We start from the raw sequence: 15,787 nt of genomic DNA, 5'->3' as shown, positions 1-15,787 counted from the left end.
GGTAATATAGTCCAGGTGAGTCCCATGAAGCACTGATGCGTGTAATGATGGTGACAGGTGTGTGTAATGATGGGCCTCCTGGCGTCCTCGAGCGCCAGAGAGTGGGAATGGGAGCAGGCTTGACAGAAACAAAGCAACAAAGCAACAAACACAAAACTTTATTAAAACTTAAAATGGCACTCCAGTCTCCTTTTCATCTTATTTAAGAACTAATTTAACACCTCATTTAACATCTGAAAGGCACATCTCAATAGGTGGTCCAGGTAAGTCATGACATAGCAGTGGGGGTTGGGCCTTTCCTCTTTTGTTCTCTATTGCTCCTCTATTGTTCCTCAAGCAAGGAGGAGGCAGATGACATCACAGATTCCCATTAGACCAACTCATTGAATGCCCTAGTCCTTTAAGTTTGCAGTTGTGTCTAAAAAACACTATTCTGCTCAAAACATATTTTTTTACCCTTTAGTGTGTGTACTTTATTGTATTTATACTGTGGATATCGCTTTTCAACAGTAAAAGTTCATAAATCGCTGGAGGTCTTCTTTAATATGTTAACTTCTTATCCTTCTGTGATGTTGCAAGAGTTCCCGGGTTCAGATCCCAGGCGAGCCCCACAAAATGGATCCTCAGTACAGCATAGGAGGTTACACTTCTCTTGAATTGTAAATTATTTTCTTCTCATGTTTTTTACCCTTCTTATGAGACCCTGTCAGTCATAGCTACAGCACATTGTACCAAGAGGTTTCATACCTACAGAAGTTACACAGAACCAGACATGATTAAAACTATGTGTGGACCACAGTTGAAACAGGACTTTTAGAAGAGAATGACCACCTAATGCCACAGTTCTGATGGACTGAGAAGGAGAGCTAGTGAAGGAGGACTGCACACACAGAGGTGGGACTTGAAGGGGAAATTGGTACATTAGTGGGTCCCAGAGGGAACTATATTATAAGCTCATAGCTAGTCTAGACCCGAGGCAGTCTGGTCAAAACGCTACTCCCTCTTAGTGTAGGCTACATGTTGTTGTCCCTCTTTGATTAAGTCTGTCTCCATATTTATCCAGGGTACTGAAAAAAATGATACAATTTCACAGGCTGTTTCATAAAAAAAATGTGCCCCCTCAAACTGATCTGTAACAGACAGTTGTATTCCTCTCCCTTGCCAATAGTGTCAAGTTATCTGTGTTCTGTTCTTGAGAAGCAGATGATGACAAGGCTTGACAGAGGAAACTGACACTTTCTGGTAATGGATATTTTATGTGTCTGATACAGCCTGCCAGGGTAATAAAATAAAACCTTTTCACCACAGCGAAACCAACTTATTTTAAAACCCCTAAGAAGGACAAATTAGCCATGATGAATTTCAAACATTATACTTGGAAAAATGAATCTTTAGGGAAGAACGTCCACCTGCTAGTCCTTGAACATGAAAGGACAGCGTGTGCTACCGTAACGTTAGCTCTGAGAAAATATCCCAGCACAGATGGTGACAAAAGACAGAGACAGTCTAGCCCCTCTCGCTTGGAGAATTACTCCAAACACACACTGGAGCTCGAGGGGCAGGGTGGATAATGTTTGGCCCGCCTCAGACTTCTCATGAACCTGTCCCGACTTAGGCCTTTTCCAGTCACCAAAAGCCAAAGACAACCTTATGATGTTGACTGGGACTTGCTTCAGTTGGCCAAACTATCTGGACGGAGCCTCAGCCCCTCCACCCTTTCCCCATCCTCCTAGCCTTCCCTTCCAATCCTGTGGTGTCTGACATGCCCGCAGGCATCTGGGGAATGCCATATGGGGTGAGTGTAGACGGAGGCCTCTGTGGCACCACATACCTGCGAAGTGGCATGGTAGGGCTTTGGGGGTAATGTGGCTGGTGCATGTGGCCCTAAGAGGCCCTATCTCATGTGGCTGCAGGCGCACAGACTAATCCACTCACTCAGTGATGAGAAGGCCCGGCCTGGCCTTTCTGATGGACCTGATGCCTGATGCCAAGACTCCAGCAGACAGTTTGGCCAGGCAGCCACAGAAAGAACAAAAAGGTAAAGGAATTTCTGAAAGTTATGAAACTTAACTCATTCTAACTGACATTGTAACTCATTCTAACGGAGTTCTATGAGGAAGAGAATAAACAGTCTGCTTTGTCTGAGACATTGGACATACAGTATTCTAATACTCTTCTAACATACACAGGTACACACACACACACACACACACACACACACACACACACACACACACACACACACACACACACACACACACACACACACACACACACACACACACACACACACACACACACACACACACACACAGGTACACACATGCGCATGTGCACTCACACACTCATCGTCTGCCCCTCGGTCTATTCACCGTAATAACTTGGGCTGTTTTTGTAACAAAACATGACCCTAATCCCAAATGCAGGGAGTTGTGAATGGCTCTGAACAAAATGGCAGAAAAATGAGAAGGATTAGAGTAGGCCTGTGAAAGACTGAAGGGTTTGCTATTGATCTTCGGTGGTCCTGGGCTCTCTCTGGGCCTTTCTGTTTAAAAACCCCACTGGGTAAGAGCATGCAGGGCCACTCCAGAGCCCCCTCGGCAACTGAGAGACACACAACAGCCGCAATTAGTCTCAGGAGCTGTAATAGCAATTCAATAAGCGCTTTAAAATTCTGCCCCTTCCCCCCACCTTTTTAGTCTACATACATCAGATTGGTATTGTGAGTGGCAAGGTTTTTTTTCTTCTCCCACCCACCACAGTTCTTTTCACTCCTCTGAGAGAAATTGACCACACAGGGTTTCAAATGTCCCTGAAGCTTTAGGACGTAGTAGGTAAAGCAGCATGACTTGTGCCCCCATCATATTATTGCTTGTTTTGTCTGGAAGAAATCGTTTTTATGACTCTTTTACAGATGACAAGGCATGTATAAATACAAAAAAACCCTGCTTAGTTCAATAATCTACATACAGTATGTGTCTGTAAAAAAGGGTAATAGGCAGAAAAATGTGTACTAAAATCACTATTTGAGGTTAGAATAATTCCCACAGTAGTGCCCTAACATTGTGAGGTCAGTACAGAGCCCTGCTGTAATGAATCAGGACAAATAATTAGAACACTGAGCAGCTATGCATTGCTATGGGGTCGATTTCAAATGTAGTTCTTCTCCACTAAATGATATTGCTTATATTTTCTATGCCCTTTGCCAAACCTTGGAACCACCCTATCTATACGAGTGCATCAACACATTGCGTAGTGACACATAGCAACTGATGAAACCCTATATTTAGTAACAAGCACCTGTGCATAGGGCATTAACAGGCCATGGTAGAGTGGGAGTGGGTGATGTCCTTTGGATGATATCCATTCCCATTCACTTGTATTATGTTTGGAGCATTCCACCTTGATTTTTTTCATGCCGTTTTTGATCAAAGTCGATTGCTTTGATGACCGCTGCCTAGGGATCCCTCTTGTTTTTCTGGCGAGCACACTGACAGGACAGCAGAGGAACAATGATAATTACAGACTCCCATTTAGTGTCCCTGTGCTCTGAGCTGGGTCTGGCATAAACAGGCAGCCTCACCTTAAAGCCAAGAAATACATTCTTGTACTGTTAGACGAGTGGAGAGGTGAAGACACTTTGACGATGAGGTGGGCCATTCAACAGAACAGGCATAAAATGGGATTACTTTACTTTGTGGGCTTGCATGTTTCAAAGAGATGCTGTGCCTGCTAAAGGATTAACAAGGACGCATTGGTCGAGAAACACCTGCAAAACTAGATTTCTGCAATTACAGTATATAACATCTGTCTATTGTCTACTAAACCTTATTTCCCCACTTAACTGTCAGTAAAATACAGAACTAAGTGAAGGTTTCACTACTTTCAGCTGTTTCTTGTGAGACCCTATAGATTGGGCATGTGGCACTTTAAAGGTTCAGATGGTGTCGCAGCTGAAACTTCCCCCACTAAGATACAAGTAACCCTTGGCCACGTCTTCAGCTCTAAAGATATAAAACTATAAGTGTATATAAAAAAAATACAATTAAAAACTAACACACTCAGTCTCCCTAGACCCTCACACCCACATCCAATTGTTTGGCAGACCTTTGGATCAAACGGCAGTGTGACACAAAGTTGTTTTGAATAGACATGTTTCCCATCAAAACAATTTCACATTATGACATGCTGAAACGCTTGCCTTTCTCCCACCAATAGAGGCCATTCATCTTCATCTTTGCAGTCTGCAGGGTAAAAATATTCTATAGCCTCCCATTCTACCAGGCCTTCAATGTGATTGAAGACACGTGATGGCCCATTGAAGACCAGTGATGGCCCATTGAAGACCAGTGATGGCCCATTGAAGACCAGTGATAGCCCATTGAAGACCAATGATGGCCCATTTAAGACCCGTGATTGCCCATTTAAGACCTGTGATGGCCCATTTAAGACCCGTGATGGCCCATTTAAGACCCGTGATAGCCCATTGAAGACCCCTGATAGCCCATTGAAGACCTGTGATAGCCCATTGAAGAGACCTGATAGCCCATTGAAGATCCGTGATAGCCCATTGAAGACCCATGATAGCCCATTGAAGACCCCTGATAGCCCATTGAAGACCTGTGATAGCCCATTGAAGACCCGTGATAGCCCATTGAAGAGACCTGATAGCCCATTGAAGACCCGTGATAGCCCATTGAAGAGCTCATCAGGGGAGGTCCACTACATCAAATCCACTCCTGCTGTGAATGTTCATGTGGAGATGATGATGATGATTATGTAACGCTGATGGAGATGTTGACAACCCAAAACAGTCAAGGCAAGTACAGTACATTACATAAGAGGCAAAATGGTCACTCTTTTAGAATGGAGCTAACTGAAGAGATGTGGTGCGTGTTAGCATAAGTGACTCCTTGAACATTGGGTAATTTATGTGTATTTTATTGACGTTCAAGCTGAACACGAACCAAGACACTCACTAACGTTGTTTTGATGACAGTATTCAATTAACAGACTACCTAATAACTGACTAATAGTTGAAACATGTGTTCTTGTAGATCCTCATTGCTGACCATTCAGATGTTGGGAGTAGGTGCCATATTGCAGTAACATACAGTATAGACTAGAATATGGACTGCAATACAATTAGGATTTCAGACTAGACACAAAATGGAGACAATAACATCAACTTCAAATGTTATACGGTACAAAAAGGTTTAAATATATTAAAAGTTCTATTTGCAACAGGTTTTTGAAAATGTTAGCAAGACATGACAAGATAATGCAATAACCAGCTATCATACATACAACATTAATGGGTTAAATCCTATCACTGTCAAAAAGTGTATATACAACCCAGTGGAGGTTGCTGAGGGGAGGACGGCTCAGAAAAATGTCTGGAGCGGAGAAATGGAATGGCATCAAACACATGGAACCCACCTATTCCACTCCAGTCATTACCATGTGCCCATCCTCCCCAATTAAGGTGCCACCAACCTCCTGTGATACAACCTCAAATGCACTACGTGTTTCAAAGGGAGTACCGTATGCATTTAACTACTGAATTCTGGAACTAACATATCAGAGACAACGTCGTGACTCCCACTTTGAAAGATTGACCCCTGAGCTAGTGGTCTAGGATGAAAGAAGGAGGCTAAAGCACACTTCTGCAGAGCTCACAAGTTCATTTCAGAAACCCAGAAGACCCGATAGCCTTCTAGTCTATGTTTATTCTATTCTACTGAGCCATTTACTTTACGTTCCTATTCTTATTTTTTTACTATGTCTTATTGTTGATTCATTGTCGAGAAGGAACCTGCAAGTAAGCATTCCATTGGACGATGTATACCATGCGTATCCCGTACATACGACTACCCGATGTCTTACAGCAGATATCCATGGGTATCAATGTACATCAATCCAAACGTTTCCGTAAACATGGAATTCTGTCCCCTCTGTCTGAAGTCCACTCAAATGCAGAGTCCTTGCAGCGTTGATTGTAAAGGCCTTTCAGTATCTTTAGAGAATCATCTCTCTTGCTCAGATGGATATTTTTGACAACCTAAATAAATGTTCTGTTTACTGTTTGTCAGCTCTTTTACATCGGCAGTCCATTGGTTTAACAGCATATTGTAAGGTCACTCAAGGGAAAGCATTGTCTCCTGTAGAGTCGCAGAAAATAAGGGATGGGGGCAATATATCGACAATACTCGTACCCTTTAGAGGGAGGATATGTTTCAATTACACACTTTCTCAGCGGACGGTGGTGTCAAAATTACTCCTTGACACAGAAGAGTGTCATCAACATTTTCCTCACGGCTTGATAATCAATCATAATAATAATAGACATACTGTATTTACACAATATTAGCAGCTTTACTTCTGAACCTTACGCTCGTGGGGGGTGATGAATAACTTAAACCTACTGTATTATGCCCCCCACTTCGATCTCGACAAACAAAATAGTTTATAAGACCCCAACAAATGTACATATATGGGAGAAGGGATGGATATAATAATGATAATCAAATAATCATATTATTCCTAATTATCTTGGTAACCACAACACTAGTAAGAGGGACTGGCTGCAGAGCAGAGCATGAGTCCAGTTGTTCCTCTATGAGGGCAGCATGGGGAGGAAGTGGGTGGAGGGGTGTCTCCTCCGGGCTTTGTGACCTCGCCGGGGCTTCCCCCTGCCGTTCAGAGATACGAACATCTGCCTGCCGCCGTGTTTCCAGCGCAGGGAGGCATACGTGTTGTAGCCGTTCTCCTCGATGCGCTCCTTGAACTTACAGTTAGGGTTGTACTTCACCTGCAGGGGAGGGAGAGAGGGAAAGTGAGGGAGAGTGAGGGAGAGAGGGAGGGTGAAGGAGAGAGGGAGAGAGAGGGAGAGAGGGAGCGAGAGGGAGAGAGGGAGCGAGGGAGAGAGTGGGAGAGTGAGGGAGAGTGAGGGAGAGAGGAAGAGCGAGAGAGAGAGAGCGAGGGAGAGAGAGGGAGTGGGAGGGAGCGAGGGAGAGAGAGGGAGAGGGAGGGAGCGAGGGAGAGAGGGAGCGAGGGAAAGAGAGGGAGAGAGGGAGCGAGGGAGAGAGGGGGAGAGTGAGGGAGAGTGAGGGAGAGAGGGAGAGTGAGGGAGAGAGGGAGAGAGGGAGAGAGGGAGAGAGGGGAGAGGGAGAGAGGGAGAGAGAGGGAGAGAGGGAGGAGGGGGGGAGAGAGGGAGAGAGGGGGAGAGTGAGGGAGAGTAAAACATGTGTTTATTATGACCAGTAGTAACTAACAGCAGTAGCATGGACACACCTCTGAGATAGGGACAAAGGTCCATGTCTGTTATTGCATTCATGTTTTCCATTTATTTCTGTGTTGTTATGGAGTTATTTGTTGTGTGTTGTTTCTATGTTGTTCCATAACAAAACAATAACCATCCACATTGAATGGCAAAGCATTTTATAATTAGGTGTTCGTTATGGTCGGATCACGGCCAAGAAGATATAACAATATAAAAACATGTCTTTTTGATACTGTAACTAACCTACATGAAGAAGTGTTCATCTGCAATGTAAAATGTTTTGACAGTCATCTATCAGATTGTTATCACGTCCTTGATCCATTTCTGAGGCTATGAACAGAAACAGGGATTTGTGTCAATATACAGGCACAGGCCAGCCAACAAAGCCCTCTCCTCATTGCCATGGGTGGTTGGAACTTCTTATCTGTACGTAGGTATGACCTAAAGATATGACCATCAAAACAGATTCTGGAGCAATCCCATCTACATGCCACTATCAGGCTGAGATCACAGGGCCCTTATGGAGATAGCATCAGGCTAGCTTGATTCTCCTGCTTAATGGTCATTAAGGGAGGTTTCAGTGGGAGGTTCTAGGAAGCTGAGTGAGTTCATCTATGTCCTGTTTATGCTGGTGGCAGGGTGAAATAATGGTCTGCAACTCATCACAGCTTCACATTGCTGACTGATTGCCAGCTCCAGATTTTTCTCTCTCTCTCTGAGCTGTAAAACACTTAGATACCACGCCATAGGCAGCCTCATTACATGACAGAGAGAGAGAAATAGAGAGAGAAAGAGAGAGAGAAAAAGAGGGAGAGAAAGAACGAGAGAGCTGTGTATGAGCACAACAAGTGGCAGATGGCACGCAAGACCTTCACATCTGCCTGTTCTGACATTAGTTCAGCCTCCTTTTCTTGGCTATCTGCAGTATTCTGACTTTTCTTGGCTATCTGCAGTATTCTGACTTTTCTTGGCTATCTGCAGTATTCTGACTTTTCTTGGCTATCTGCAGTATTCTGACTTTTCTTGGCTATCTGCAGTGTTCTGACTTTTCTTGGTTATCTGCAGCATTCTGACTTTTCTTGGCTATCTGCAGTGTTCTGACTTTTCTTGGTTATCTGCAGTGTTCTGACTTTTCTTGGTTATCTGCAGTATTCTGACTTTTCTTGGTTATCTGCAGTATTCTGACTTTTCTTGGCTATCTGCAGTGTTTGACTTTTCTTGGCTATCTGCAGTATTCTGACTTTTCTTGGCTATCTGCAGTGTTTGACTTTTCTTGGTTATCTGCAGTATTCTGACTTTTCTTGGCTATCTGCAGTATTTTGACTTTTCTTGGCTATCTGCAGTGTTTGACTTTTCTTGGCTATCTGCAGTGTTTGACTTTTCTTGGCTATCTGCAGTATTTTGACTTTTCTTGGCTATCTGCAGTGTTTGACTTTTCTTGGCTATCTGCAGTGTTTGACTTTTCTTGGCTATCTGCAGTGTTAGACTTTTCTTGGCTATCTGCAGTGTTTTACTTTTCTTGGCTATCTGCAGTGTTTTACTTTTCTTGGTTATCTGCAGTGTTTGACTTTTCTTGGCTATCTGCAGTATTTTGACTTTTCTTGGCTATCTGCAGTATTTTTACTTTTCTTGGCTATCTGCAGTGTTTGACTTTTCTTGGCTATCTGCAGTATTTTGACTTTTCTTGGCTATCTGCAGTGTTTGACTTTTCTTGGCTATCTGCAGTGTTTTACTTTTCTTGGCTATCTGCAGTATTTTGACTTTTCTTGGCTATCTGCAGTATTTTGACTTTTCTTGGCTATCTGCAGTGTTTGACTTTTCTTGGCTATCTGCAGTGTTTTACTTTTCTTGGCTATCTGCAGTATTTTGACTTTTCTTGGCTATCTGCAGTATTTTGACTTTTCTTGGCTATCTGCAGTATTTTGACTTTTCTTGGCTATCTGCAGTATTTTGACTTTTCTTGGCTATCTGCAGCGTTTGACTTTTCTTGGCTATCTGCAGTATTTTAACAGTGGAACAAGCCTCTCTTCAAGACCCGCGTACGAGCATCACCTGCAGCTATTATCAAGCTGGGCCCAGGTATATAGTCATGATTGATATTGCCACTATTAGAACTTCATACTTGAAACTTTGGCCTGCTGTTGATTTTCCTAGTGTAGACCTCAAAGACTCATTTGAATGGAATGACCTGTGCTTGGAGGAAACATCAATGTCCCCTAGCTGGAACCTGGCTGCCCATGGTGTCTCATGAAACAATGTTGCAAGGTGTACCTACCGATCCAAACAGTGTGCCTTTTTTGGACATTGCTAAGTACAGCCCGGTGCTGACCGATTTGATGGCGACGACTCCCACACTGACAGATCGGATTTCCATTAGACCTGAAAAAGAAGGAACAGAAGTCTCTGTTAGAACAGGGGAGTTTTCCATCATAAGCTACTCTATCGTTATCGATTAGGAAACCAGACGGGCATATGCTCTGGGGAGAGGGTTTTCCCAAGACAAAAGAGAAAAAAAATGGATATGCATAATGGCCCATTTAAATGTTTCCCTTTGTGAAGAGACATCTACAACTCAGTTTCTTATCAACAATCGTCTCACTGAGAACTACTTGACTGCAGAGACATAAATACATTTGAAAATAGGCTGTGTCATCCTTCAGAAATACAATATGATTCAAATCAGCCATTTCAAAAACATATCATAAACAATATTCAAGAGGAAACATCGATTTACTTGTAAGACAACACTGTTTTCAAGTAAAAAAATAAATAATTTATTATTCTGTGTCTGGAAGTACGATATGATTTATGCAATGAAATGAGAACACCCAGTCTTTTAATCCATTCTGAGCCAGACAACATTTTCCAGAGCTCACTCTATCTACACCCTCTCAGTAGACTGACTGTAGCATTCAGCACAAAGAGCATTATGGGCTGGGTCCTGTCTGCACAGGGAGGGAGTGCCATCATCCCAGACACTGACACTCCATCCAGATGATGCCCGGTGAAGTTTACCAGGGAGACACAAAGCAGCGTCTGATGGCCACTTACACCAACCTCTTACCCACTTTCTCCATAAAAGACCTGGCAGTGCTGCAGGCTAATTGTTTCTTCTGGGCACTGATTGCAAACAAATCCCATGTGGCTTGGTCATGATCTGGTTTTAGTCTACACAAAAAGCCCTTAGCCATTGTCATGGCGATAGACGGAAATGTTTTGGAGATGACCTGTGGGTCTTACCACGGGGGCCTGAAAAGGACCTAATTGCTGGATACGCTGCTCCCTTGGATAACTCCTCCTGTCTCACCTTCAAAGGCACCCTGATGTGGCCTGCTATCAGATCTAAGCACACATCCCTCCCAACAGACATCGCAAGCCATGGAAACCTGTTTTTGGAGGAGAAAACATCTTGAGAAACATGCTGTTTTTCTCCTCTAATGGGCACCTCTGAATGTTGCTGAAACGGGAAACGAGGCTAACAAATAGGCTGTTGCATTTGGACAGGGCCTGTAAACACAGTAACATCAAGGTGCTGAAGGAGATGTGGACCTCACACCAGTAGGAAATGAAGTAGGAGCAGTAAACTCACGAAGCGCCCAGACCAGCGGTGCAGCGCTGCTCATGCAGAACCACATGTGCTGAAGGGGGCAGCTAGTGGGTTTCCGAGCAGGGACACTGGTTAAACCCATCCAGCGATGAAAAATAAACGCGCTCACCAGGGTTCGAGCAGGTGTTACTCTCCCGCCACTGCCATCTTTCCCCTATTTATTTATGTAAATCCAGACTTTGTTTGGAAAGAAATTAGGAAAAAGCTGTAATTGGGAGCAAGGGTTGGCTTAATATGTTTGGGGATTTAAAAAAAATAGTATTATAAACTGGGTGGTTTGAGCCCTGAATGCTGATTGGCTAAAAGCTGTGGTATATCAGACCGTTTACCACGGTTATGACAAAAATGTATTTTTATTGCTCTAATTACATTGGTAATCAGTTTATAATACTATAACGCACCTTGGGTGTTTGTGGTATATTGCCAATATACCACAGCGAAGGGCTGTATCCAGGCACTCCACATAATAACAGCCCTTAGCCATGGTATATTAGCCATATACCACACCCCCTCGGGCCTTATTGCTAAATTATATGTCAATCATTATTTGAATATGTTGGTAACCTATTGTTTGAAAATGATAATGCCGTAGAAGCAGGTGTTTGGGGGATATATTGGCACGGTTTGAAACACACGTGTCAATTTATCCTCCAAACACCGGCCTCTCAGGCATTATCACTTAAATAACAGAGAAGGGTAATGGTCTTAGAGACACTTAAGATCAGGGAAGTTTTTATACAGGTGAAATCCTTATCAACAATTGACATTGTGAAACCAACTACTAGATAAGACAGCCAAAGACATTGTCCGTTTCTCTTTCCTTCCTTCCTGAACCATGTAGTGATACACAGACTCACAGCTGCTACCACCACTATCAATGCTTACCAGGTGAGGTCATCCATATCAGACACACAGAGAGACAGAGAGACAGAGAGGGTAAATACATAGAGGACCTGTTGAGTGTCTTTCTTCTCTGACATGTGTGTGTACATGGAGCCCCTTTCTCCACACAGCTGCAGTGGGACAGTCAGCCCAGGGCCAGTCAGCCAGTCAGCCCAGGGCCAGTCAGCCAGCCAGCCCAGGGCCAGTCAGCCAGCCAGGCCAGGCCAGGGCCAGTCAGCCAACCAGCCCAGGGCCAGTCAGCCAGCCAGGCCAGGCAGGTACCAATCCATCCAGCTGCACCCCCATCCCTCTGATCCTTCAAAGGCATGTTAGCACATTGATGGCAATGTCCCCTTTTGAGCTGTGTTTACAAACACTGGGCGTTATGGTGGTAGGGAGCGTGCAAGCGACTCATAAGCAATTAGGCCCAGGCAGGCTGGTGATTGGAGCTCACTGTGGGGTTATGGGGACTTGTCTAGTCCAATGAAAACCGCTGGTGCCTGAAAGTGCTGCTGCCTCTAATTGCCATTATTTGCTGCTCTGAGCTCCAGGCACGGTAGGTGCTGCCATGATCCTCACTCTGATACGTAGATTGCACTATGTACTAAAAGCAAGGAGTGGATGGTGTGGTTACAATGACTTTTCTTCCCTGAGGTATCGAATGCAGGAACGTGGATCTCTTACGTGTGAGAATAGTTTTGTACGGACGATCTTTTGGATATCAGTCTTCAAATAGACCTCATAAGTCCTTATGTTAAGGCTAATGACCACCTCATTAGACCCACGTACCATGTTGACAACATGTTGTGTCATATTTATGCAAAGAGTGTTTCTGCTTTTTCAATGCGGTATTAACCCATTTTTGCATGTTAACCAATTATTGCATGTGCACATGCAATACAGGAACTAATGAGGAAAGAAAGGGTAGCTATTTGTAATCATGCTGTTTATTATAATCCACTCTCTGCTGTGCATGTTTCATCTGCTCTGTTGACGAGACAGGTAGCTTTAGCTTCTTTCCTACCCTTGGCAGGATCTGTTGACATGTTTTGGCCAGAGCTGTTAATAAGCTTGAAGCTGCTATTACAAACAAATCCCTATACAGGACTAGTCAAGTGTGGACTGACCGTTTTCTATCTTCTATGGGATTTTCAAAGCCCAGTCGTCTTTTACTCTTTCTCTTTTCTTTCGTTCCCCCTTTTTTGGAAGTGAGCCCCTCGTCAGATCATTCAGCCTTTTCTGACCTTGAAATAAAAACGCAGAAAGGAAAGCGAGAGACTCTCACGGGGTTCCTTTTGTCAGACTCATGCTATGGGAGGAGGAGGGAGTGGGTACTGGGTGTAGGGGCTGGTAATAAATAGGGGGAGGGGGGTCATAAAACTATGTGCACTCCAACTTGCCCCTCCGTCCCCCAATAACTCTTTGTTACTTACCTGAGAGGTGGAGAAAAGACAAGATCTTATTAATGACTGAGCTTTTTGTTGGACTTGGGGGGGACGGGACGGGGGTGGGACCGTCCCAATACACAATTATAAAGCAGGGGATAAGGGAGGAGGAGAATCGAGTGAAAGATTTCTTGGATTGCCCCCTTCAGCAGCCCTCCATGGCCCGGTGCTCGACCAGGAGAGAGCCTGGGAATCGGGGCGCTCCCGCTGGGCGCCTGCTCTTGATTGACATACCTTTTCAATTATTTCACAGTTTGCCTTTAAAATGGAGAGGTCCCTGTTGTTTTTTTTCTCTGCCCTCCTTTTCAAAACACAAGCTTTTCATGCTGGGTCTTCACTGCTGGGCCTAATGGCTGTGACCAGCACCTTTGATCTGAGCTGACCTCCTCAGAGGGCTGAGGACTGGGTCCAAGCAAATGCCTGTGTGTGTGTGTGTGTGTGTGTGTGTGTGTGTGTGTGTGTGTGTGTGTGTGTGTGTGTGTGTGTGTGTGTGTGTGTGTGTGGTTAAGGAAGGAGGGGACAAAGCCAGCATCACTCAATACTACTTTAAACACCTTGAAAAAGTATCATGGGAACAAGAACTTGATAGGTGATTGGATCAAAATCGTTTCAAATTAACCCTGGCAATTAACTTTTTATGTAGCATCACTCTGTTATTAAGCATAGCGTTTTTACTCTAATCTCAATGTAGGTCACAGGTTTTGAATGAATTCGCAGAATATGGGAATCTGTAGATATATACTACAGATATACTATTTTTACATTATGAACAATTATCACATCAAAAGGAGGATAAGGAAAATCATGTTCATGTTCATGTTCTTGTTGAAGCTATGTGAACCATATCAGTCTTATCAGTCTTATGTGAGCCATATCAGTCTTATCATACAGCCAAACTCTGCCGGGTAGAAAGGAGAAAAGGACAATCGACCCCTCTTGGCCTTTTTTCGTCCCTTTTTATGAGTATATAGTGCTTTTTAGACATCTTGAGACCCCCTTCTTTTGTGTGGAGCTCGAAAGGCAATGGGGTGAACAGAGGAAGAGAAAGGGGAGCTTAACTTCACACCACTGGCTCTACCTTGTCACTTGTCTGTGTTTGAAAGGCTGGGGAGGGGACAGACTTTTCTCAGTCTGTCCTGCTCAGCCTCTCATAAAGGACTACTTTCACCTGCATGTTTAATGGATAGTCTCATCTAGAACAGTTTACACACAACCTTCTCCTTGACCTGTAGATAAGATACTGTAGGGCATCAGAGGAGCAGTATTAGTTTCATGACAAACACTTGATAAGGATGTCTCTCAACAAAATGTACAGGCTTTTATCACCTTTTTGTTTCATGAGCGAAGAAAATACCCCCCCTCCCCTCCTACAACCAAGACAAAAACAGCTGACCTGGCCATCAGTTAGTGGGCCATTAAAAATACAAACATCATCATCTAATTGGTTTCAGTCCCTGTCCAAGCTGACAACCTGATATGATAATGCTGAACCACATAGCCATGTGGTTATGGGCAGCCTGAGGTTGTGGTGACAGATCAAGTCCAAGGACAGACGCATGTCACTGGCAGGTTCATCGCTCTCTCTCAACACAGCTCTGAGGGCATAGAGGTAACAGAGGTAACAGAGGTTAGCCAAACGGTGGGCTTCCAAGCTCCGTGGACAGGGATCTGTAATGTAAGATCCGCAAAATATATTTGAAAAAGAGTGGATCATAAACATGTGTGTTATATCATACATTGTAGAATTTATCGCCTGGTTGAAATACCACTGAATAGACCCCCCCCCCCCCCATAATGTCAAGGATTGTGTTTAATTTCATTAATTCCATTCCGACTGAAAGAGAAGCTTGGCTAGGATTTGGCAATATGACTTCTATACGTTACCTATATAATAGAATTGCATTGGAAACAGAGAAGTGCTTAATATAGCGGGCATTTTAGAAATGGCATGTATAGTATGGAGAATATTGGATGGCCACAGTCTTGACAGTTTAACCACTACATTGGGCGGCCCATTCATTTTACTGATAGCTGAATAATAGATGGTGAATTTCTTGTCAGGGACCCAGTACATTTAGATTATAATAGCAGAATTTACTGGAAGCCTGATAATTCTATCATGGCATGTGATACTGCCTCATTGATGGCTGTTTTTTTTTTTATGAGTGGCTGTATGAAACCAAATCTTCCATTAACTTTGAGTCTGACAGTGTTGGGACGGAAAAGGATCTCTTACAGGACACACAGACGTCTGCTGGGAGGCGAGGAGGGAGACTTGCTAACCTTTACATAGGAGCTTGTAATTCAGTCAGGCTACATGAACTCACATCCACTAAGGAAAAAGACAGCAGAAATATATTATCGATCAGCTTTCAATATTACACTGTCTGTATATTACTACACAGCACTTGGTATATTTGGTGAAGCCAAGTTGCACTTGTCGCAATTATACATTTCCACAGTATAACGGTGCACTTTGACTGTGACATCCAAACTGAACCATTAACCACTTCATCTTTCAAACAGCTTTTAACTCTGGAAAAACAAAGAGGGGTGGATTTAGGTAGGTTG

The 15,787-nt window shown here is 43.7% G+C and overlaps 1 protein-coding gene across 1 annotated transcript in view; it reads right to left on the bottom strand.

The window, feature by feature from the left end:
• Positions 1–4,925: 4,925 nt before the first annotated feature.
• The window catches only part of LOC110521418 (fibroblast growth factor 22-like), a 47,832-nt gene continuing 36,970 nt past the window's right edge, over positions 4,926–15,787 (bottom strand). The window contains exons 3-4 of the mRNA XM_090231295.1: positions 9,558–9,661; positions 4,926–6,811 (exon numbers count right to left, since the gene is read on the bottom strand). Coding sequence (XP_090087421.1) covers positions 6,617–6,811; positions 9,558–9,661 — 299 coding nt within the window. The 3' untranslated portion in view covers positions 4,926–6,616. The remainder of the gene's footprint in view (positions 6,812–9,557; positions 9,662–15,787) is intronic.

The sequence above is a fragment of the Oncorhynchus mykiss genome, chromosome 4 (assembly GCF_057628025.1).
Source record: "Oncorhynchus mykiss isolate SJ-2025 chromosome 4, ASM5762802v1, whole genome shotgun sequence".
Lineage (NCBI taxonomy): Eukaryota > Metazoa > Chordata > Actinopteri > Salmoniformes > Salmonidae > Oncorhynchus > Oncorhynchus mykiss.
This window is presented reverse-complemented; position numbering and strand designations above follow the sequence as displayed.